General features: G+C 38.4%; 1 protein-coding gene and 1 long non-coding RNA gene across 2 annotated transcripts; one reads left to right on the top strand and one right to left on the bottom strand.

The window, feature by feature from the left end:
* Window positions 1-992: 992 nt before the first annotated feature.
* On the top strand, window positions 993-23,390 carry pkd1l1 (polycystin 1 like 1, transient receptor potential channel interacting). Its single transcript, XM_087789028.1, has 55 exons — window positions 993-1,715; window positions 1,894-1,968; window positions 2,061-2,266; window positions 2,848-2,993; window positions 3,156-3,271; window positions 4,996-5,068; window positions 5,567-5,686; window positions 5,786-5,954; window positions 6,362-6,601; window positions 6,672-6,804; window positions 8,275-8,478; window positions 8,586-8,764; window positions 8,846-9,049; window positions 9,789-9,952; window positions 10,394-10,510; window positions 10,635-10,805; window positions 10,879-10,944; window positions 11,023-11,202; window positions 11,264-11,341; window positions 11,406-11,548; window positions 11,675-11,795; window positions 11,862-11,985; window positions 12,353-12,542; window positions 12,608-12,664; window positions 12,736-13,047; window positions 13,164-13,385; window positions 13,463-13,579; window positions 13,868-14,013; window positions 14,091-14,191; window positions 14,437-14,635; window positions 14,697-14,774; window positions 14,839-15,046; window positions 15,250-15,356; window positions 15,426-15,525; window positions 16,469-16,594; window positions 16,689-16,862; window positions 16,942-17,086; window positions 17,878-17,942; window positions 18,013-18,392; window positions 18,469-18,553; window positions 18,634-18,774; window positions 18,839-18,957; window positions 19,016-19,123; window positions 19,581-19,671; window positions 19,741-19,812; window positions 20,281-20,357; window positions 20,483-20,708; window positions 20,780-20,884; window positions 21,210-21,350; window positions 21,541-21,666; window positions 21,977-22,117; window positions 22,226-22,366; window positions 22,442-22,561; window positions 22,623-22,675; window positions 22,918-23,390. The coding sequence occupies exons 3-55, from the start codon at window positions 2,091-2,093 to the stop codon at window positions 23,171-23,173; spliced, it is 7,653 nt and encodes a 2,550-aa protein (XP_087645154.1). The 5' UTR covers window positions 993-1,715; window positions 1,894-1,968; window positions 2,061-2,090; the 3' UTR covers window positions 23,174-23,390.
* LOC148081964 (uncharacterized) lies at window positions 1,854-2,118 on the bottom strand. The gene is made up of 2 exons (XR_015710897.1): window positions 2,044-2,118; window positions 1,854-1,952 (listed from the first exon to the last, which is right to left on the bottom strand). It is a non-coding gene; the product is annotated as an uncharacterized LOC148081964 (long non-coding RNA).
* Window positions 23,391-23,830: the final 440 nt, after the last annotated feature.

Here is a 23,830-nt window from a genome sequence, read left to right as displayed (position 1 = left end):
TAGTTTAGTTTTAGACAAGTTAAAACAAAGTGATTGAAAGCACAAGAAACGATTCCACACGAATAAAATAAAACCAAATTTCACGCAAAAAAAAAATCTGGAGAGAGAAAATAACCGGCGGTCTGATTTATTTAAAGAAAAAATATTTTCATCAATATGTGTTTAAATGTGTGTTCAGTATCGACGCATTAAACCCACATTAATGTATCTTCATAAAATCATTTAGGGTCTTTACACCATGTTTCAGGTAGAATGGCGCGTTTATATTTCAGAGTTTTCAGGTTTTTTTTCCAAGGGTTTGAAAAACATGGTCATTTTATTTTAAATACACTCCCATGGATACAAGCATGCGATTATCAATTAGTATTTTAATCCCGGCTCCAATAATCCGTGTAAATGACTGTGTGGGCGGACCCGAGGAGCGCTGCTTTTTACGCTGCACCCTGAACGCAACATATAGATGCGGCTGAGAATTTAAAGGCGAGAATGTTTTTGGAAATGTGATCCTGAGAACAGCAGCTGCTTTTCAGGAGGGGATTTAAAATGAGCCGGCAATTTAATCTGAAATATTTATAAATATTGAACGCGGTTTTTATAGCACGACAAACGCCACGTCACGCCTTTTTTTGGGGGGGATCTCTGTCGCATTAAATTATTAAAATGGTAAAATCTAGAATCTATGTCATCAGGCTCGGATGGATCAGCATCATTTAAGGGTTTAGTTCCAACCGGAACGCATTTTTTAAAAGTCGAATACGCTTTGAAGGATGTAAAAAATATGATAGAATCATCTACGTATTGTGTATAAATTAATGAACATTTGCGTCGTTAAATCTCCCGAGAGGTAGAAAAACACTTGCTGCAGTCTCAGGGCGCCCTCTGTCGGATGTTCGCGGAAGTCTGTTTTACTCTTAAAGGGGAAGTTTGCGACACCGGAAGATGTTATTTAAGGTGGACCGGTGGAGTTAGCAGCGCAGCAAATACGCATTTTGTAGCAAACGTGACGCAGTTGACAAAGATTTATTTCAACGCGAAGTCGTCGCTTCATGACGTTAGTTCCGAAGAGAGACCAAAACAAAAGTGATGTGAGCGTCGAACGCGTTTATGGAACAAACACGTACCCGGACTTAATATAGGTTTGAAGCCCCGATGACATTTGAAATATGTTAACAAACATCATTAAATAAGAAAGAAACCGTTATAGAAAATACGCCACTGGATTATTCCAGGAGCCTAAGATTATCCTAACAGTCGTCGTGTCATTGACTTCACGTCCAAGGTCGTCCATGACCAGTGGATCAAACTTGAGGACACATTTTCAAATTAAAAAATAAGAATACTACTTGTTTTTGAGCGCACAGTGAAATGAATGAAACCATCCTCTTCACACCGCCGTCTGTTTGCCTAAAGAATATTCACCCAAAAAAAACGTGTTTTGATCCAGAGACGAAGTGAAGTAACTATTGATTTACGTCAAACTAAATACATGTGGACACAATTTAAATTAAAACACATTTGCTACACTTGTTTTTTAAATGTCATACGTGGGTGAAACGTGAAGGAACAATGCGCTTAAAACCTCACCCGTTTAATCAAAATAACGGAAAGTGGAATTTTTAACAATAAAAAAAAATATGTATATTTTATACCTGGCAACATCGCTGACGTCATCTTGGCCGCTAGTTTCGTCAGCATTTTTTTTCCGCCTGTTTACGGTAAGTTTGTCTATAGAGTATTAAAATTGTAAATATTGTATTATGTTTAAAAATTCACCTTTTTTTTCTCCAACTGGAACATCATGGATCGTCACCGAGGGAAGGTTGTCTCTTGACAAAGATGATCTCACGGGTCTGTCACTATAGTTATTTTATTTTATTCTTATTAAATATAAAGGTGTGTAGAAAATGATGGAGAACTCGTGTATTGAAGAAGGATCTCGAGTGTTGAAGCGGCTGCAGACAGAGAGAAGTATAGCGTCACTTTCTCTCCTTCACGTCACATCTACATACAGTCCTCCATTGTTGTGGTTTTATTTTAACTAACCCTGGTTTCGCTCTCAGTCCAGACCCGGTCCAGACCCGGTCCAGAACATGCTGCGCTCGCTCCTGCTGGTCTCCGTGCACCTGAGTCTCCTCCACGGGTCTCCGGTAAGACCCCCATCACACCCCCGGGATCAGCGAGGGTTTCTGGGCTGCGTGATCGTCAACAACCCGACCTTCCGTGACCTTGACCCGGTGACCTGCTGCCTTCACGGTCCACAGAACGGGTGAGAGTGAGATCGTTATACTTTTAAAAATGGTCGCTGTTGTGGATATAAAACTACAACCTTTTTCATTTTTGTTCCTCCTAATTTTCATAAATTAAACCATTTTTGTGTTTTTTAAACAGCTAAAATATAAACGTAATAATTATTTTTATTAAAGCTTCTTTTTTGTTTATTCATATATTTTGTGTAGGTTTAAACCAAAACGTTGATAAAACCTTAAGCATAATTTATATTTAGTGAAAGTAAAACAATTTCAGTTGAAACTGTACTGATTTTATTCTCATGTAAAGTTGTTGTTTTTTGTTGTTGGAATAAATAAATTACTAAACAATACATGCTATTTTTTTTAACTGCACAGCAAAGTTTAATGTGAAGCAACGACAGACATCATCAGAAGAATCAACATAATCACAAAAAATGCTAAAGGTCAAAGGTTAAACATGATCTTTTATCGCTCTTTCTCTTTAAAATTGACATTAAAAAGAGAATTATTATGTTACAGATTTAAATACCTGCAAGTTAAGAGTCTTGGGTTTAATACTATATTTTCAAATTAATTATTTTTCTTTCTTTTTTGACAGGTCTGCAACTTTCCTAAATGGAAGCGTAGAGTCTTTCCAAGAACCATTCCTGCTCAATGTCAGCGTCTCCACAGACAGAATGAATGCTGCGGAAAATATCCTTGAAGTTTGTGGAAATCTGGCTGGTTTCTCCGACTCACTCTCTGGTCTGTATCGACCTTTATATTCTCAACATCAATACATGTAACATTTGTGTCTCTAATCATTAACTTTCTCCAAAACAAATCAAATAAACTATCTCTTGAAATCAAATAACTCCTTTAAAAATAGTATTTGATCTAACGTAACGGATATTTTATATTTTTTAGACGTCACTGTTTACTCTTGCGAGTCCAAACCTGCCTCCGTCCTGTATCTGCTCCTCAAACCTCACCCTGACCATCCTGAAGACCTGAAGACCACATGCCTGATAAACTGCTCTGAGGTTTGTTCAATTCAAACATATATATTTTCAATTGTATACAGGATACTGAGTAATACATAATTTTGTGATTTAATCTATATTCTTCAAGGATTTACACAAACATATTACAATATTTGTTTTTTGATATTGTTTAAAAATAATTAAAAACTTGCTCTTTTAGGTTGATGTTGTCGACCAGAACAACTGGACTATCGATTTTTGACTTGGTTGACCTTCGTTGAAATATAAATAATCAAATTCAAATTAAAACATTAATAAAAGTAAGGAAGATGATTTTTGTAGTTTATAATCTGTCGTTGATTTGTGTTAATATATATTCCATTATTTAATTATTAATTCGGTTTTAAGTTTGATGGACAAATGTATTAAAAATATATATTTAAAAAAAGAGACAAACTGATTAAATAATTATAATCAATTATTTTTATAAATACGACATTTTTATTTTGTATTTTTATTTGTATTTATAGAGAAGACAAACATGATTAAATACAAATAAATAGCATGTGAGTGATAATGTCAGTTTGTTTGAATTACATTATAATATTATAATATAATGTTAAAAGGTTTTAAATCCTCATGTGTTTTTTCGTGATTGTTTGATAGTCCCACACAAATGTTGCTAGTTAACAGCTTTTAAATTATATTTAAAAATCATGTTATGAACTAAATATTTTCCACAACTCAACAACTGGACTGATTGCTGTAATATTTAGAAGAATGTGAAAAATGAAAAAAAAAAAAAATCTACAAAATAAAATTTAGTGCAACGTGAGTCGAATTTTGATCTTGATATTCAGGTTGTTACTGCAAAATAAACATATGAAACATACACATTCTGTACTTTTTTAAGGGCCTTTCAAGCGCTTTAACAATCAAAAACAATAGACAGTTATAACTATATACTATAAAAGGTCAAGACACATAAGACAAACACAGGAGTTCCAGAAAATCAAGGAAAAGCACAAATAAAAATGTCTTAAGATGTTTCTTGAAGGAGTCAGTAGATCATCAAACACAGAGGGAGAGGAAGATCGTTCATAAGCTTAGGAGCAACAGCCTGGAAGGATTTCTCTCCTCTGGTCCTCTTGTTCAAGAACCATCAGTAGATTCTGATCCACAGACCTCAGAGCCCGAGCTGTGGTGTAAGTCTGGATCAGATCACTGATGTAAGGAGGAGCCTGACCATGAATAGATCTGAAAGTAAGAACCAGAATTTTAAAGTTGACTCTGAAAGAAACAGCCAGTGAAGAGTTTCAAGGATCGGAGAAATGTGAGTTCTTCTACTAGAGCAGAATTCTAGCGGCAGAGTTTTGTATTAACTGCAGGCGAGACAGATCCTTCTTGTTTAGACACGAAAAATAAACTGTTACAAAAGTCTAAAGGAGAACTACACAAACACATGGATTACAAGCTCCAGATCGTGTTGTGACATCATCCTAAATTCAGAGATTTAGAATATTTCTTTATTATACTTTAATGTATTAGTCTATCAAGCTAATAATTATAGTAAATGTACTAATAAATGTAGTTCAATGTGGTTAGAATAAAGGCAAAAGATGATATTCAAGAAACAAGTTTTAGTTGCACTAAATAGAAAACCATTTCCTATTTCTTTAGGGACAAAATGTTCTGTTTAAACATTAAAATATGAATTGACACAAGTCAAGTAAACCAGTTAGAATGTATTGACACTAGTATCTGTTTGTCTCTTGTGCTTCCAGGCGACTCTGTCTCTCGTCGAGGACTCAAGTGTCGGCGAGAAGAAGCTGCCTGCAGGAGAGTCGACCGTGGCTGGTAGGAAGTCCAGGAATAACATTGAAAATATTCCCATCCGTGCAAAAGCAAGTCGACCCAACATGGAAGGAAAAACTGTGATGATTGACCTCGTAACGATGTTTATTATCCAAACATCAACGACCTCAGTTTGCATTAACCTCGACCCATAATGACGCCTCTAACAACTGTATCATTGTTAACGTCCGCACCGTTGACTCCCCGCGTCGGCGGCACAATGACCTTTATTGCCCTCGCGACACCCCTCCAGGGTTCCTGCCTGCTGGCCCTCGGCCCTCTTTGCATTCCTTCTAATTGTCCCGTCTGTCTCCTGCCACGTCCTGGCCGACGCTCAGGCGGAGGAAGCCATCACGTTAGAGCTCTGTTGCTCTCAGAGGCACCTGGAATGAATTCAGTCGGGAGGTTGTTACTGGTGTGGAAGCTCATGGATGTAGCTCCTGTGTGACGCCACGGTGTCAATCATTCACTCACCTGGACGGCTTCTCCTACCTTTCACAGGTGTCTCCTCGAAGACGGAGAACATCCAGGTGTGTGTGGAGGAGGAAGGAGAGCAGAAGTCTGTGTTCAAATCTATGATAACCACACAACCCTTCACCACACAAAGACCTGCACAAGATGGTAAGACCTTTAATACCCTTTCTTTTTGACTCGGATTGTTTGCCTCGAAGATGATTAATTGATTTGGCTTCGATCTAATCCATACGTTCTGTCTTGCAGTCGTGAGAATCCTCTCCGAGCGTCAGGCCTTCGCCACCAATACAAACGTGACCTTCTATGCTTCCACCGATTTGACCGGTTCTAAAGAATTTCTGTGGAATTTCGGCGACGCCAGATCTTCGAGAAGTGAAACCAGATACATTTCTACCAGATACCAAATACCGGGCAGGTACGTGGTTTTATTCAAGAATGTATTTGATTGAGTAGAATCTTACTTAGTTTGACATATTTTTCCAAGTAAATGTATTCTTTATTCTTCATTGCATTGAATAAATGAGGTTTAATTACTTAATTTTAATCCAAGTGGGAAGAAAAACATTTTTAATTTATCCAAGACAATCTATTGGATGAACAATCTTTTACAATAAATATATAAATAGATTGTAATTGATGATCCATAAATAAGCATTTTAAAGAAAACAGCTTCTATTTATTTATCCAAATTGAAGTCAAATGAAAAGGTAAATGTTTTTGTTAACTGATGTATAGATTAGTTATTTAAAAAATAGTATAAATAATGAAGAAATGATTACAAACGTTAAAATATAACACAATAATTCTAATCCTGTGATGCAGGTATGATGCGTCCGTCCAGGTGACAGCCGGCGTGACCTCCTTCATCTCTCGAGTGCTGCCGGTGGTGGTTCAGACGCCGGTGCGCTTAAACAAACTGGTCCACCGAGCCTCCGTCTTACGGAACCAGACGATGACCGTCGTTTGTCGGGTCAACTCTGGCACTGACCCCGTTTACACCTGGAGGTTCGGAGATGGAACTGTGAAGTCCGGGGGAAAGACGGAGGAACATATTTTCCAGGGGTGCGTCACAGAGGCCCTTTGGTTTTTCATTTTAAACGTGTCAAACCTCGTTGTTCTTCTGTCGCCGCAGGGTGGGAGAGTTCACTGTAGACGTGACTGTGTCAAACTTGGTCAGTTCGGCTTCACTGCACAGCCACATCTTTGTGGTGGACGAGCCTTGTCAACCCCCGTCACTCAAAAATATGGGGCCACTCAAGATTCAGGTGAGAGATTCACAAATTTTAAAATGAAGAATTGTTTTTCAACCTGATGAGTTAAATAAAAACTGATACAGAAATGAAAAATATTTTGAATAAATAATGTCTGCCACCCATCCTTCTGACTGCAGTCAAACAGTTTAATAAACAAATGTATTGTTTTAACACTTGTGTTATTTCAGGGTCAAGGTGACCCAGAGGCCTAAAAAACGAACATGTTTGTGGTATCCCTTGTGTCGTCTCTGGGTCAAGGTGAACGACCTCCACCACTGCTTATACATTTAAAGCAGCCAGGGAGGTCGTTCACCTTGACCCAGAGACAACACAAGGGATACCACAAACACATTTGTTTTCGGGCCTCCTGGTCACCTTAACCCAGAGAGAACCCGAAGGTTAAGTAGTATCCCCCCTTCCACACACACACACACACACACACACACACACACACACACACACACACACACACACACACACACACACACACACACACACACTCACACAAAAAAGATGTACAAGTTTTATTGTCGTGTACTAATGTTTATTGTTATTAGAATATTATTATTTATTTACTATGTGTTTATTTAATGTTATTATTTTAGTTTTTTTTTTTATGACATTAATGTACTTATTATATTAATTACAATTATAGTTGTTTATTTAAATTATTTTGTATTTATTGTTTACCATGCTGTTGTTATTTTGACATTTATTTCAATTATTATTATTATTTTTTTTCATGTTGTTGTTATTTTGACATTTATTTCAATTATTATTATTATTATTTTTTCATGTTGTTGTTATTTTAACATTTATTTCAATTATTTCGTATTTATTGTTTATCATTTTGTTATTATTTTAAAAATGTATTTCAATTATTTTGTATTTATTGTCTTGTCTTGTTTATCATTTTTTTTTAATTTTAAAATGTATTTCATTTTTTAAAATTTTAAAATGTATTTCATTTTTTTAAAAATATTTATTGTTTACCATTTTTGTTATTATTTTCAATATTATTTTCAAATATATACAGTTTGTCCTAATATAATGTCTATATATGTTTTTTTTTTTGTTTTTTTAATCCTGTAACAAATTAAATCTGCCAGATGTGGGAATAATAAAGGTATGAGAAGGTAAACAATAAGCAGAATGGAAAATTCTAGAAAGGTTTCCATCTTCAACAGCAGCTAAACGATAGAATGATTAACAAATGAATGACTTTAGCACTTGAAATGAAACTAGCAGCTTCAGGCTGTTTGTTTTACTGATGAATAACATTCAAGATATGACTGAGTGCATAGAATCCTCTTTGTTCAACCTTTGAGAAAATGTCTTCCTGTCAATGATGAGGCCTCTTTGGTTCTCCCAGTTATAAATATATATATATATATATATATATATATATATATATGTATATATATATAATTTGATGTAGGTTTATGCTCTGGGAAAAACTTTTGTGACAATGTGAATTTTCAGGTGCGGAGATTCGAAGTGACCCACCTGGGAGTGACCTTCGACGCTGACGTGGACTGTGAGCGAACAGAAGGCCTTTCATACTCGTGGCAGTTGTTCGACTCTGCAGGTCGACCCGTTCCTCTCGCTCGGACCAACACTCGACGGCAGAGTCTGAGTCTGCCGAGCTTCCTGCTGCAGTACGACACCTACACCGCCGTGGCTCGGGTTTGTCTCCTCCTCCTTTTTTTACAGACAGGAAAAATATCTTTGTTCCTTTTGAAAGAAGGATCTTTTAAAAACATATTAGTGCAATATAATGTGTTGCTGTGCAGGTGGAAGTCATCGGCAGCGTCGTCTACAGCAACTACAGCGTGAAGCTGGAAGTGGTGCCCAGTGCTCCAGTGGCTTCGGTTCGAGGTCCCACGAATCTTCTCGTGAACAGGTGGAGTCACATGGTAGTCTTGGATGGACGGGAGTCGCACGACCCGGATGATCCCGGGATTCCAGTGAGGTGCTGAAGAAGACCACGTGAAGATTATTTTTAAGATCTTTAACACAATATGTTGTTTACAATTCTCCTTCATGATTCCAGTTTCACGTGGACTTGTGAACCGGTCAGCTCCATCAAGACTTCCTGTTTCCACCATCGAGTCGAGGCGTCTTCCTCTCGACTCCAGTTCCATGTTACGGACCTGAAGAGTGACTTTGACCAGTTTCACGTCACACTCACCGTCCACAGTGGACGGCGATGGTCGTCCTCGGAGGTGTTTGTTACGATGACACCACACCTGGTCAGGTGCGAATCGACCGACTCAACCACAACATTTTGTCTGTATCATAGTGCCTTTTTAAGGCCACTAGAGGGCACTCTTGAAAATAATGCCATGTTTCATTGAATTTGTAGATTGGTGCCAAAGATTACAATGCAGAGAGTGCCATCTAGTGGCCAAAATTAAGACACTGTATCACAATTCAGGAATTAATCGTGCTATAGGATAATAAGAATGAAATAAATATAAATGTTTTTTTTAAATAATATAATGATACAGGTTACATTGAAGTGGCATATACAATTCAATAATAAGTTAACACAATACAATTAATTAAATGAAATTATATTCAGTATAATTTATCCCATATAATCCCATATATAGGAGGTTAATTATTTATTAATTTCTTTTAAATTAAGTTCATTTAATAAGAATTAAGCCTGTTTGTTTTTTTGTTGTTATATGCAACACCTACTGAGACTTTTTTGCTCTCTAAGAAGGTCTGGCCTAAAAAGATATGAACCTTTTAGTGACTTAAATTATATTTACTGACTTTTTCTGGGAAGATCCTGAATAGGTTCATTTAGTCATTTGTGGCTTTTTGGAAAAAAAAAATACATTATACGTTTCCGCAACCCAACGTTATCCGGCCCTCACAGGAAAACATGTACGAATAATGCAAACGTACCATTGTTAGCTTTATAGCTCGGGATGACAATACATGTAATTGTTCTCTCTCTATAATAACAAATCTCACTTTTGCAGGGAGGTGACAATCCGGTGTCCTCAGTGTCAGGGGGATCAGCTGAACTGGGATCAGGCTTTTACGGTTGTTACGGAGTGTTTGGATTGTGAGGCATCGGCTGACGACGTCCACTACACCTGGGATCTGTACACAGTTAACGCCTCCACCAAACCTGTCTTTGAAGGTAAACTGTATATTCATTCATTTGGTTTGTATACAAGAGAGAAAGTGAAGTAAAGGAAACAAACAGTGACAGTAGCCATTTAAAAAGAAGCACAATAACACCTGGATAATTTTGTTTGTATGTGACGAAGTATGTGCTGGACGACAACCATCTTTTGGTATCAATGGCAGTAACTCTTTCTGTCTTTATTTTTCTAATGTTTTTTTAATCTAACAAAAATACTGTTGTTATGGTTACGCTGCACAGAAACTTAGTGGCCAATGAAAAGAGACGCATGATCCAATATGATCAGAAGCTGAATGAAGCTTTTAGAATTCTGTCTAAATTACCAATGAAAATATTTTCCAGATCTAATAAATATACTTATAAGCTACAAGAGAATTGCAATTATGACTTAAAGTTTTTTATTTTTTTTAATTTCATTATTTCCCCCCTTTTCAGTTCCCTTCTGTTATTTGGCACAACTTGGAGATCCATCTCATCTGACAGAAGGTTCTGATACCGTTCTGACGCCTGGAAGTCCTGCTCCACCCACTGCAGAGTCTTCTCTCCACACTGGTAGGGATTTCTACTCTCACTCTTTACAACATCTGTACTATCCACAAAAAAAACGTTTCTTTCTTCCTTCCCATGTAAGAATTGACTAAAGAAATGTATTTGTATCTACTTTCCTTGTGTCCAGGAAACACAATTGCTGCTCAGGAAGAGTTGAAAAACACAGAGTTTCAGGAGGACGAGAGTCTCTTTGAACACAGCGAAGATGTCGGATATTTCCATTTTGAAGCTGAATCTTCCACCGACTGGAACTTGCCCTATGCTGCGGCAGAAAGTGGTGACATTGTCGAGGAGGAAGGTATTTACGACGTCAGAGAGAATGATTCACTTTAACTTAGAAACATATTCAAATTGAACAATATGGTTCACAGACTATGACGTTTCCGATCCAGTTGAAGGGGAGGGAGATCCTGGAAAGTCACCTGGGCGACCTATGGGTATTTTTTAAACATTTAAAAACATTTCATTTTCATCATCAATCTTCAGACTTAATGGCTCTTGTTTGTTTGTCGCAGGTGTTGACGGTGAGATCCTGGTTCCAGGTGACGATGTAGAATTCACGCCAGTGTCACATGACAGTGAGGGCAGCAACCTGGTGGATTCTATTCGAGCAGTTGTCAATCAGGAACCCACTTTACTGGACCTCACCCGAGTCCCAGTCAACAAACAGTTGTTCAATTCCTTCACAGACTCAGGTACCGTAGGATAAACTCTCCAAGTCAACTCTCAGTCAAAAATCTCCTCTCGTTTCATCAGGGAATTCTCCGTCTTCGCTGGGTTTCAGAGCCTTCAGTTTGCAGCCGAGCAGCAGATTCATGCTGCAGGTCACAGCTGGTGGGTTCAGGAAACGTTTCACGAGCTTATTTACGATGTTTAATTGTTTTTATTGTGATCCAAGCATCCTCGGCTGGATTAATAGGGCGTGCCCAGATGTTCTTCAGGACGAAGCCTGCTCCCTCGGGAATGACGTGCCAAGTTCAACCAACCATCGGAACTGAGTTATTCACGCAATTCAGCATTTTCTGCACATCTGGGCGAGCGGTAAACTTTACACACCATTTCTCTCTCTTTGTCTGTGACTAGACATGACATGTCATTTGTATTTGCAAACACTGGAGAAAGCACATATGTGCGGAGTAATCTTGTGTCGAATCATTTTGCCTTCAGGACCTTGTTTATGAATACAGCTACAGTGTTGGAGTCACACACCGCCGGGTCATTTATCAGGGCACAGACTTCCAATATTACTTTCATCTTCCTGCTGGACACCCTACTAACGACTATCAAGGTAGATTACTGATTATTTAGTGAAAGAAATGATTGTTTTTATCTACTAACCAAGTTTTATTTTCAGTGACTGTTAACACAAAGATCAGGAGCAGCTTGTTCGGAACGTCAACAAAGGTCTGTCCAGTTATCGTCAAAGTTCTGCCGAGCTTCGTCAGAGGATTTTCATCAGCTGATCCTGAATCTGAGCTGTAAGATTTTCAACATATATCAACTTCATATTGTAAGCTATTTTCTTATTTCACTTTGAATTAATGGATTATAAAATCGGCAACACGAAATATTGTAAATATTGTTTCTGGCTCCCCCTTGTGTCAGAACAATGTAAGTGTAATCTTGTGAAACACCTTTGCATAAACTGCACGGAACATATTCGTACTTGTTTAGAATAGAAGAGAAAATGTATGGTTGATTTAGTTCTACAACAATGAATAATAGTGTAACATGTAACAATGTTTTGCTGATTAAATGCCTTTTTAAAATATGATTCAACCCATAATTGGAGACAAACCTGACTGATAGCAAGACTAAGAATTGGGATCAATTGTTTTGTTTCAGGTCAATATTGGGCATGAAGAATCTGACTGCTTTGGTGGAACTCGGAAATAAAGCCGAGATCAGAAACTATGTGAGTTTACTCTCTAACATCCTGAACAGACACAGTCCTGACAGACACAACATCAGTACACAGAGAAGATTACGGAGTTTCCTTGTATGCACACTGTGTCAGATGGAAGCCCCTGACCAGGTAAACAAGTGCTTCAGAATAAGAGAATGTTTAATGTTTATTAAATCACAAAATGTAATCAACAGGCTTCAATGTTGGACAGCATCAACATTCTGGAAGAGTTTTTTTATATGTCAAGGCAGGCAAGTGGTCATCATTTCTTAAGAGCTCGGTCCTCAGACATGTCAAGTAAACATCTCCACATCGCTTTCAGGTGACGATGCTGAGCGTGAAGCGAGTGACGGCTCACATTGAGAGAGTATCGTTGCTTCTCTCCGGCCCCTCGTCATTCAATCTGGACCAACAGATGTTAAGAAGTTTGCTCTCCCTTCTTTCTTACGGCCTGCAGGCGACTCTCGCTCACCAGACTCCCAGAAGAGTCGCACAGGATGTAACTTTAGACACTTTTGCACTGGAGGAAAAAGCTGTTCTGCATGACTGCACTATATTTCCATCCCATGTTTTGATAAAATCCAAAAAGGAAGTTGTGAGCGATATTCTTCAAGCGGCCTCGGATCTCATTCTGGTAAGACAAATACATGTACTTATTGAAAAATGGATAAATTGAAGCTGAAATTTACAGGATTCTTCAACTCTCTTTTCTTGGTAAATTCTCACATCAGTGTGTCGGTTATTCCCCAGAAATACATCTCGTTATTGCAAAGCAGAGAACAAAGCTTCACCACAACAGGGGGGATGTTTTTCTACGCCGTGCATCTGAACCGATCCTCCTCCAGCCTCCGCAGCCTCTCCTGCACCCTCCATATGCCCGAGTCTCTCACCCGTCTCCTGCCCGACCGAGAGCCGTGTGTCGTCGCTCTGATCACCGAGCTCATGCACAGCCCGTACACGTCTCATCCAGAGGTCAGAACGGGTTGAAATGTAACGCTTGGCAGGGAAGAGAAAAGGCAATGATCTTGTTTTCTGTCGCTGTTTTCCAGATGAATGCTCCTGTGATCGACTTGAGTCTCTACAAGTGCCGCACGAGAAGGAAGATCCTCGTTCGAGCTCTTTTTGAGCCAATAGTCGTCGAAGTATTTCAGCCGACGACAGAAAAGGTCCACTTTTATTTTCATTGACTGGTAATTGTGATGTAATTTGAAGATGTTTATTTAATTCTTAAATTAATTGTAAACAAAGTGTTACCCTGACTTTGTAGACTGTGCAGATGCTTGAGTAGCTGGGGGCGCCTGAGTCAGTCAACAAGATAATAGAGCAGGAATGTCCCAGAATTCTCAGTAGAAACTGTTTAAAAAGCTTCCAGATGGACATGTGTTTTAATCCTGCACTTCTACTCTCAGGATCCTTCCCTCCAGTTTAAAAAAAGGATTCTTTGAATGTTTCAGGAAACCTGCATGTTTGAGCTACAGCGTGGCAACATTAACTACCACAGTTTCAACATCAGCGAGAAACACTTGCAGCAGTCCATCCAACTGAGACTCAGGTTCTCACCAGCGACCAGCAAGCCCTTTCCCATCATGCTCCTCTTCAGGTACGGACCTGATGATGATGATTTTCGATAAATGCCTTGAAATGTTCGCTCGCAAACACACGACTGTCTTGTCGCAGGATGTACGAGCAGCCGACCCCCAGCATGCACCACCTACAGAAACCATACGATTGGAAGAGCGAGTGGACGTACATCACTTTCCCACCTTCTTATTTGAACGGTAGGATATTCTCGTGGCTTGTTTCAGTTGCTAGAAACTCCATTATAGTTGCAACCTTTGAAAACTGAAGATTAACATGTCAAACTTAAACGTAATAAAAATAAAATGCATTCATTTATGCTTTTCGTCTGTTTAGGATGTTGATTAAAATATTGAAAATACAGCTTTTTCCAGATAGTGACAGAATATCCTCTTGATACACCAGTAAATATGAGTCATTTTCAAGAGTTCCAAACTCATTCCAGCTGCAGGGATCGGTCACCTGGCTCTGCTGAATGCCGATTTCGAGCGACCTCTGAGAAACCGTCACCTGAGCCGCCGGATCAACTACAGTTTGGAAGTTGTCACCAGTCAATGCTTGTCCTGGGATGAACCTCAGGGTGTGTGGTCTCACCTCGGCTGCCGGACACACCAGACCGACGCGAGTGCTTCAGTCAACTGCAGGTTAAAAAAAAGCCAGATAAAAACGACAAATAAGGATTGTTAATGTGATAGAATGTTTCAGTTGTCACCTGCTGAGGCCGCTCTCTGTCGCGCAAGAGGAAATCCAAACCGTACATGAGGCGGCAAAGCTCGACATAAGGTGACTTCAGCGTCGCACAAATGTTCCTATTTTGTGTGTCTGACTCCCCTTTCTGTTGCCTCAGTGTGTCCAGTGACCTGACTATTGTCAGCGTGTTGGTGGTCGTCGTTTGTTTGTCTGTGCCAGTCCTGTTCGCCTGTAGGAGAGACGACCTCCTCTCTAAGGACGATAAAAGGGTTCATTACCTGGCGGACAACTCCTCCTGGGACTCGCATCTGTATGCAGTTACCGTCCACACTGGTCTCTGCTCCGCTGCCAGGATGAGCGCGAAGGTTGATCCAATCTTTATCTTGCTGTCTGTTTCTAATCCTTCAGACTGACTCACTAAGTTACACTTCAAAACAGCAATATCTAAAGATGCTCTTCTCTGCAGCTAAATTGTAAAATATGATGTACATTATTACTCAAAGAAATTCTAATACAATTCTAATATTAATACAAAATAAAACCAATTGAAATACTTGTGTTTGTGCAGGTTTACATAGTGTTGTATGGCGAAGACGGTGTTTCACAGACGAGAGAACTACAAGTTCCAGGCCGCACTTTGTTCCGAAGGAATTCCCAGGACACCTTCATACTGAGGTTTTGGCCAAATATATCATATTTTATATCATTTTTTTCAATTTACATTCACACGCTTTGACTCCACAGTTCATCGGACCATCTCGGCCCAGTTCACGGGCTTCACATCTGGCACGACAACTCTGGACATTCCCCATGTTGGTACATCAAGATGGTGGAAGTTGCTGAGGTAAAAATATATGGTCATACTTTCTAAAAAAGGTCTCATCTGAGATGCGTTATGAGCACATTTACAAAACATTATAAAAGATTTAAATTGCATTTGGAAAATGTTATTCAATGTTTATATTATATAATTGATATACTGTATATATTTTTAAACCTTTAAAATTGATTTATAAGGAATAATAAGTGGTGGACTTTAAGATCTTTAAATTAAGTGGGGACCCTCTTGTTGTAATTACAAAGAACATGATAGTTAACTCTACTTAATGCTCTTTAAGTCATCCTATTAATAACTGAACATTAATTACAATGCATGTCTGAGCTGCTCTTGAAGTTTTAAACTAAATTATGTTATAATATTATAATAATATATGACTTCAATCCCTTTAAACACAGATGTAAGAGTTGATCAGGCTATTTAATTATTGATTATAATTGATTACTGTCTATAACTTCCTTCCCAATCTTCTGTAGTATGTTTTTATTTTCTTGTACTAGCAATTATTGTTTTGTGCTGATGTTTATTGTTGTTGATATACTGTATATATCAATCATTTATTTCTAATAGTGTTTATTTTACTTTGTTTTATTGTTGATAATATGATAATAATAGTTATTATTATAGGTTATTAGTTTATTATTGTTTAGAAAATAATTGAAACAAGTGTACTTTATGTCCAAGTATAATGTTTATCTATATTACATTTTTTATTAATAGCTGTAACAACTCAAATTTACCAAGTGTGCGAAGAATAAACGCCTATCTATAAATCAGTCAAACTTTGGCATGAATTTTAAAACATAAAGGCTGGTTATATAATGTCATTAAGTTTTTTTATTTAGCGTAATAAGTGCATAATAATTTGTTATGAATGTGTTTATAATGCAAAACATATTTTTGCGTGTGAAACAGCTACAGTGACAAACCAGACTTATTTTTAATGTAGGTAAATAGATTCTACGTGAAGAAACACACCTGGTTGTTTGTCGGTCAGTGCTGGCTGGCTGTACATAAAGGTGACGGTCAGGTCCAGAGAACGCTACGTAGAACTTGTGGAGTAAGTCTAGCTCAGGTAAGAATTGGAAAGGAAACGCAAAACTCTATATTCTCTAAGTCAACATGCTTACTGAGACACATTTTGTCGCGTATATATTCTCAAATAACAGATGTTTCGTCTCAAACTGCCGGACTACCTGTCAGAGTACCACGTGTGGATGTCCGTCTACAGCTGTCCGAGGCCCACTTCATTCATGCGCACTCAGAGGCTCGGGCTGTGCCTCCTGCAGCTGCTGGCGTACGCAGCCGCCAACACCGTGATGATCTCGCTGATGGATGAACCGGTGAGTCGAAGAGAATAAGTCGGTCAAATGATTGACATCTAATAATCTCTCATTTGATTCTTCTCATTTGTGATTACAGCGTCTGTTGGACTTGGGCTTTGTTAGTGTTCCCTTGGTTGCCGTGAGAACAGGATTCTTAAGTGTGATGGCAGCGTTACCATTAGCGATGCTGATTCATGTATTTCTTAGATGGTGTACAGTGGACAACAAACACGACAGCCCAGGTTAGTTCCAAAACAAATATACATTTATCAAACCATAGATGTTCGACCTGTTTTCAAAAGATGCGAATCCAGTTTTCAAAGGTAAAAATGCTTGGTTGTAAAGACTTTTTACATGACTCAAGTTTGTTGTTTAATTCCATTATTGTCAAACTTGTTCTGCTCGGCTTCTTCTTAATGCTGCTGACTCAATGAACCATGAAAGAATAGATGGCCTTTGTTCCGTCATCCTCCTTTTAATCTCTTTGCAGGAATGGACAGAACCAGACATACAACTTACTTCAATCTTTCAAACATACACAAGGAAAACAAAACAGTACAAAACCAATAATTTGGTGTGGTACAACAATTTCTATAAGTCCAAAATGTTTTACATATGTTTTTGAAATCCCCAAAACATATGTAAAACAAATTCATATGTATTCATTTGGTGAATCTCCTGAATAACTTCAAACCAACAGTTTAAATTTGGTGCGTCAACATTCAGCCAGTTTTCTTGTGATTGTTTTTTTGTGTCAAAACTTTGAATAAATAGACATCAATGTTTGTAAGGTTTAAGGAAATGAGACCTAGCAGGTATATCTGATGGTCTCTAGAGATTTACAAACGAGGATATTATCAAGTGTGTTCATGACATTAGCCTAGAATATTTGCATAGTACAATCCCAAAGTATATGGGAATGATTCCCAGATGTGTGACCACATTCTCCCCAACAGTGTTTTTCAATTTTGGTTTTAAAAACTTCCAACTAATTACTACATTGTTTCTTTACACCTTTCCTCTCCTCCTCTAGATAACAGTGTAACATCTGGTCCGACAAAAGATGCACATCATGCTTGGTTTAATCTACAAACACAGGTGCTTGAAGTTCAAAAAACAAGTCTCAAGTCTGTAAATATTCATTTTTTCTTGTTTTTATTTGTTCTAGGACTCCAGTACATGTTCCGGCTCTTTAGAAAACATATTTAAAGATGACGGTGAAAATGAACCAATTGAGAAAAAGGACAAAACTTCACTGCAAAACTTCGGCTCCAGAACCGATGCTATCAAAGTCAACCAGAGCTCACTGAGTGGTAGCATCGGGTTTCAAAAGAGCCATCTATTCACGGACGGAACTGATGATGCCTGGAAGAAGACGGAACACGGGGACAACAGATCGGAGTCAGATATCATCCGTGACTTCACTGTTTGTAAAACTTTCAAAGAGAAAAAGAAAGATTCTACGTCGCGGTTCCACTGTTTGGCCTGGACACTGTGTCTGCTGCTGTCGCTCCTCTGTTTGCTTCTCTCTGCAGTCTTGGGATTGAGGTAAGAGAACTATGTTCAATAACATATGTATCACCAGATAATTCTGTTTTACTTATGATCTTCTCTGACTTCAAAGCTTCAGCAGCAGTAAGATTCTACTCTGGATCCACTCTTTGTTCTTCTCTCTTTTGTTTTGTGTCTTCTTCTTTCAGCCTGCATTGGTAAGCCGTTTATTTATTATTTTTATTCATATCTTAAGAATATGAATTCAAGCCATTCAAGGTCCAATCTTTCTCTCCAGGTTCTTGCAATGACGACGACTGTTTGCTTGAGCAACAAACAAAAACTCTCTGGAATCACTGAGCTGGATGATCTGTCAGTGATGAGAGTCCACAGGTTGAATTCTTCCCAGATTCAAGATGGGTCCACAACGTTTGAGAAGGTGCCTGCTATAATGAAACCATATTATATATTTTTTAACAACAATATTTTATTACACACTGCAGCTTCTCAGAGCTCGACGCCGTGCCAGGTACCTGCAGCTTGTGCGCCCGCCTTCTCGGGCAGATCTGAGGGCAGTTTGTGCAACAAAAAAGCGAGAAACTTGTGTCAGAAATACTCTCAGGCAGGTGAGTTGACTGTTTATTTTCACCTAAATATTCATCATTCCGTCTATTTCTCAGGGATTTGTGCATCTATGTCGCCTTGCTTTTGGTGGTCATGAACAGCAGCGGCAGCTCATTCTCTGACCAGCAGTGGCTTCACAAAGTGATACGACGGCGATTTACCTGGTACTGACTGTCTTGTTATGCGTCATTGGCGCAGAAAATGTTTTATTTTGCAATTTTATTTTGTATTAAATATTCATATTTTAACTTTCTTGACCGTTGTGTTATCTCAGCCCCGAAAACACATTTGTGTGTGGTATCCCTTGTGTTGTCTCTGTCCCTGGCTTCAATAAATACATATGCAGGGGTGGAGGTCGTTCACCTTGACCCAGCGACAACACAAGGGATACCTAAAACACATTTTTTGTTCGGTGTTCAGGTCATGAAAGCTATTTTATATCATTTTTAAATAAATGTTTTAAAAAAAAAAATCCAGTTGTTTTTGGCGAGTCAGCCAACGGTGACAGTATTTAATGAGGCCCCTGAGGATATATAATTGCCAAACCTGTGTCAAAAATGTTTATTAATTGTTTAAATCAGCGCCTGTAGTTCAGATTTACCCACGATCCTGTTTCCACAGGGACCACCGTGTGCAGACGGACGCAGAGTGGTGGGACTGGACACAAAACCAGTTACTTGATATCATGTACAACAACAACAACTCAAATGAGGTAGAGTTTTGTTCTCCTGTTTAGATCTTAGAAAATATCATTAATAATCGGATGTTCTATTTTGTTCAGGCACAACATCATATTTTGATTGGAGAACCTTTGCTCCAGAAAAGTGAAATATCAAAGTCGTTTCAGTGCCAGGTAATTCATTCATACTGGCCACCTGTACAATACCAGAGATGCATATTTTTTCTTATACAGTACAGTGTGTGATAAAAGGTATAGGAACACCACTTAAGGGGTCAATTATTTTTAGAATAGTTAATTGAAAACCAAGATTTTTATTGTTATTATATTCTACACCTACCTATATTTCTATTGCTTTCTAAGAAGGTCTGGTTTGAAAGATAATTGTGTTGCCTAAAGCTATATTTCTGACATTTTTCTGTATAGAATCCAGAGAGGGTTATTTGGTTATTATTTATTTCACAAATTGTGTTATTTTCAGAGAGGGTTATTCAGTGTTGAAGAATATTTTTTTTACGTTTAGGCACTACTGTGATCGTTCCAGTTTTTGTTGTTGAGAAGGGAAAAGTTGTGTGGCCCTCACATGAAAAAGTTTGTGGACCCCTAGTCAAGTATTCTAAAATCACATTTTCCCTTCTGTAGGTCTTGAGAATGACTCTAGGATTGCCCAATCCGAACAATTGTGATCAAAGTGCTACTGTTGACTTGGGACATACAAAGTAATAAAACTTGCCACATTAAAACAATCATATATACTGTATATATATATATATATATATATATATATATATATATATATATATATATATATATATTTGGTTCACTAACTTTATCTCCTCCTCAGGTCTGAAGCGGCCCACAAACTGAAGGAGCTGAGCTCGACTGACTGGCTGAGAAAAGAGACTCTGACTGTGAAGGTCCAATTCACTTGGTTCAGTCCGGCTCCAAATGTATTCACCACTGTCACCTTTGCTGCTGAGCGTCAACTGATTGGTGTTCTGCTGCCCCCTGCTAAAGTCCAGTCAGTGCAGCTCCATCACAGTCCTGGTTACATTGTGATGGTCTGTCAGGTACAGCTTGAGTGATGTTCACATGGAACCACATTTGTGTGGAATAAATGGATGACAATTTAATCTTCCAGCTTCTCTTCATGCTGTTATCTCTGCTGCATCTGTGGCTCCAGATATATGAAGCAGGACAACAGGGATTGATCCGATACTGCAAATCACCCAACAAGTGGCTGCAAGTGAGTCTCATATATGCATGACACTGATCACACACACACACACACACACACACACACACACACACACACACACACACACACACACACACACACACACACACACACACACACACACACACACACACACACACACACACACACACACACACACACACACACACAAACAAACCTGTCCACTGGCCAGTTCAAACAATGTCATGACGACTGACACGAAGGACACGACAACCTCAGTTTACCGGACTCAACTTGTAGCTCTAGTGTCGGAGCTTTATGGATATTTGTGCATCTGTACAACATAGTTAGCTCTGTACTTGTCTGTCTACAGTTGGTTCTGCTGCCCGTCACCATCTTGTATGTCGTCCAGAGCGTCGATCACTCGTCCCTGCTCGTGGAAGTGGTGGACGTGCTGCAAAGACACAGTTACAGAAAACACGTGGACATCAGCCAGCTGGCCAACAGAGAACAAGTGAGACACAAACGAAACGTTCTTTCGGACTGGAGGATGATCAGTGAATTTTTAAATGCACAAAGGAAATAAATGTCAACGTTCAAATAATGCAAGAATTAATATTAAGATAAATATAAAGTTCTATTTATAAAGAACTGATTGATTATTATACGGTAAAAGTTATTTCTTGTTTTGTATGTGTAAACAGGAAATTCAGAGTCTTCGTGGCGTTCTGGTCTTCCTGCTGGTGGTCAAGTGTGTTACCGTGGTGAAGGTGAACAAGACTGCGGCGTCTCGTGGAAACCTCACTCGCTCCAGACTGCTGTTGTCTGCGGTAAACACACGTCCTACCTGCTTCTGCATCTGTGATTTGTAACTTTTGGAAGATTGTGTTTAAAGCGTGACCTACAGACTGACTTGTAATGTCCAATTTTCAGTCAGCTAAAATCCTCACAATTGTTAAGTGAACAATGAAAATAAACGAGATTTAATCCATCTAGTGGCAGAGCTCAGTACTGCAGCTCTGAGTAACGCTGAAGGGACAAGAGATAATGTTTACAAAAAAGAGCTGAGCAAGAAGACAAAAGCTCGAGCCAGCTTAACGTCGACAATTGACCTTCTTAATAAGATGTTTCTCTTTGCAGATTTCTTGTTTTGTCCTCTTGATGTCGATCGGCTTCATCAGATCTCTGCTCAGGCCGGACCAGAATCTTTGGATCTCAGGATATACATTTCTCCGCTACAGAGCCCTGAGTCTGTCGTCTGCTGTACTGTTGTCAACTGTGGTACATTTATTTTCCTCCATATTTGTTGGCCCTTTATTTCTAAATGTGTTACATCAGTGGAGAATCATGCTTTATTATACATTTGTATCATCTTTTTAATCTTCACAGATTTCAGCCTCAACCTTGAAACCAGAAAAAAAGCCTGGAAACAGGACAGAACTTTGCACATTTGCCGAGTTAGTCGTCTTTGTTGGGCACACAGCCCGCCGGCTCACAGGTCGAGCACCTCAGACAGACGTGGAGGTTAAAGTAAGGAGAAAGATGGCCAAATATTAAACCTTGGTTTTTAATCACATTTAATAACCGTAAACTCTTTATTTTTAGATCTACTACTTGGAGGAGTTTGACTGTTTACTGGATGAGCTCTTGTACAGACTCAACAGTTTTTACTACACACTCCCCGTCCCCTCACTCAGTCCAGAGCCAGTCAGCGTGGACTCACAGGTTCACTTTTTAACTATTTTAATGTTCAGGATCCATCAATTCTTTACTTTTTTCTTTTCAGAGCTGGACTGAAACGACACTGCTAGGTGACCACACAGGACACCAGCAGCTGGGGTGAGACAAATACTATCATAAATGTTTCAAGCTTCGTATAATAGTATGTAAAATAGTATGTTGGTAAAAAATAAGACCAATTTGGTCAGAACTCTTAACAATCTCTTTATAAGTAATGTCTCATGTCCTAAATAATAATAATAATAATAAAAATAATTCCATCTTGACATATCAAAATATGATATTCAGGTTTGATTGAAGTATTATCGAGTATTGTATTCATTTTCGTTTTTTTATAACAGGTTGAATGAAATGTCCACTGACGACGACAATGCTTTGATTTTGGGGAAACGCCTGAATCTGCTCCGACACGAAGATCAAAACCGAGATGCTGTTTCGCCTCAATGGTCGGAGCAGAACGACCACTTGAGTGACACGAGTCAAAACTGCTCAAGTCATCGTCGTGAACATAAACAAGACGATCGTCTGAAAAGTCAGTCGGTGGGAAACATCTTGGTGGAGGTTCTGGTACATCAACAGCCACACACTCCGACCTAGAGAGTATTACTATCCTCATTTATTTGAACTCTTAATAAGATGTTACAAATATATACAAAGAACCTTCAACTGATGTAACAACATCAACACGTCACAGACATTTTAAGAATTTAAACACATTTTATTAGTTGTTGAGTATTCCACCACTGAACAAGAATCTTTTAAAGTTGTACTCTGTTTCTGTCAAAATATTGAATCTGTCAATGCACTCTTTAAATCAAAAATAAATCTGACTTTTTGTTGAAATCAATATGTTTCACCATCTCCACCCACGTCCTTATGTGAAATATGTTTCTAATGCTACACACTATGTAGCAAATGACCATGATTTGATCACTGTTTAATCAAAATGTGACTGTAAAGACAAACAACAATAAGACATTCTGAGCATGTTTTACTTTTATATAACCTCACAGTTGAGAGTGAAGCATCAAAAATGTCCACACCCTTTGTCATATATTTATTGAAGGAAGAAACCAACACCCTGTTGCACTTGTTGATAAAATAAAGTTGTGTAATGACTAGTGAACTTACAGAAATGCACAACTTTGTGATTCTCTGAATAGTTTTAAGTATGTTTAATGGTATCCATAGGGGTTTTAAGGTAGATTTAACTGTGACTACCAACTTGAATTATATCATTTAATTTGCTAAATG

This window comes from Callionymus lyra, chromosome 4 (genome assembly GCF_982586985.1).
Source record: "Callionymus lyra chromosome 4, fCalLyr1.hap1.1, whole genome shotgun sequence".
NCBI lineage: Eukaryota > Metazoa > Chordata > Actinopteri > Syngnathiformes > Callionymidae > Callionymus > Callionymus lyra.
This window is presented reverse-complemented; position numbering and strand designations above follow the sequence as displayed.

Excerpts from the sequence above, each read along its gene's own strand:
- pkd1l1 (XM_087789028.1), top strand. The coding sequence starts at position 2,091 with ATGCTGCGCTCGCTCCTGCTGGTCTCCGTGCACCTGAGTCTCCTCCAC. Across the intron at positions 13,580-13,867 it reads TTCAGCCGACGACAGAAAAG|GAAACCTGCATGTTTGAGCT; the intron begins GTCCACTTTTAT and ends TGAATGTTTCAG. Across the intron at positions 18,775-18,838 it reads GGTCCACAACGTTTGAGAAG|CTTCTCAGAGCTCGACGCCG; the intron begins GTGCCTGCTATA and ends TACACACTGCAG.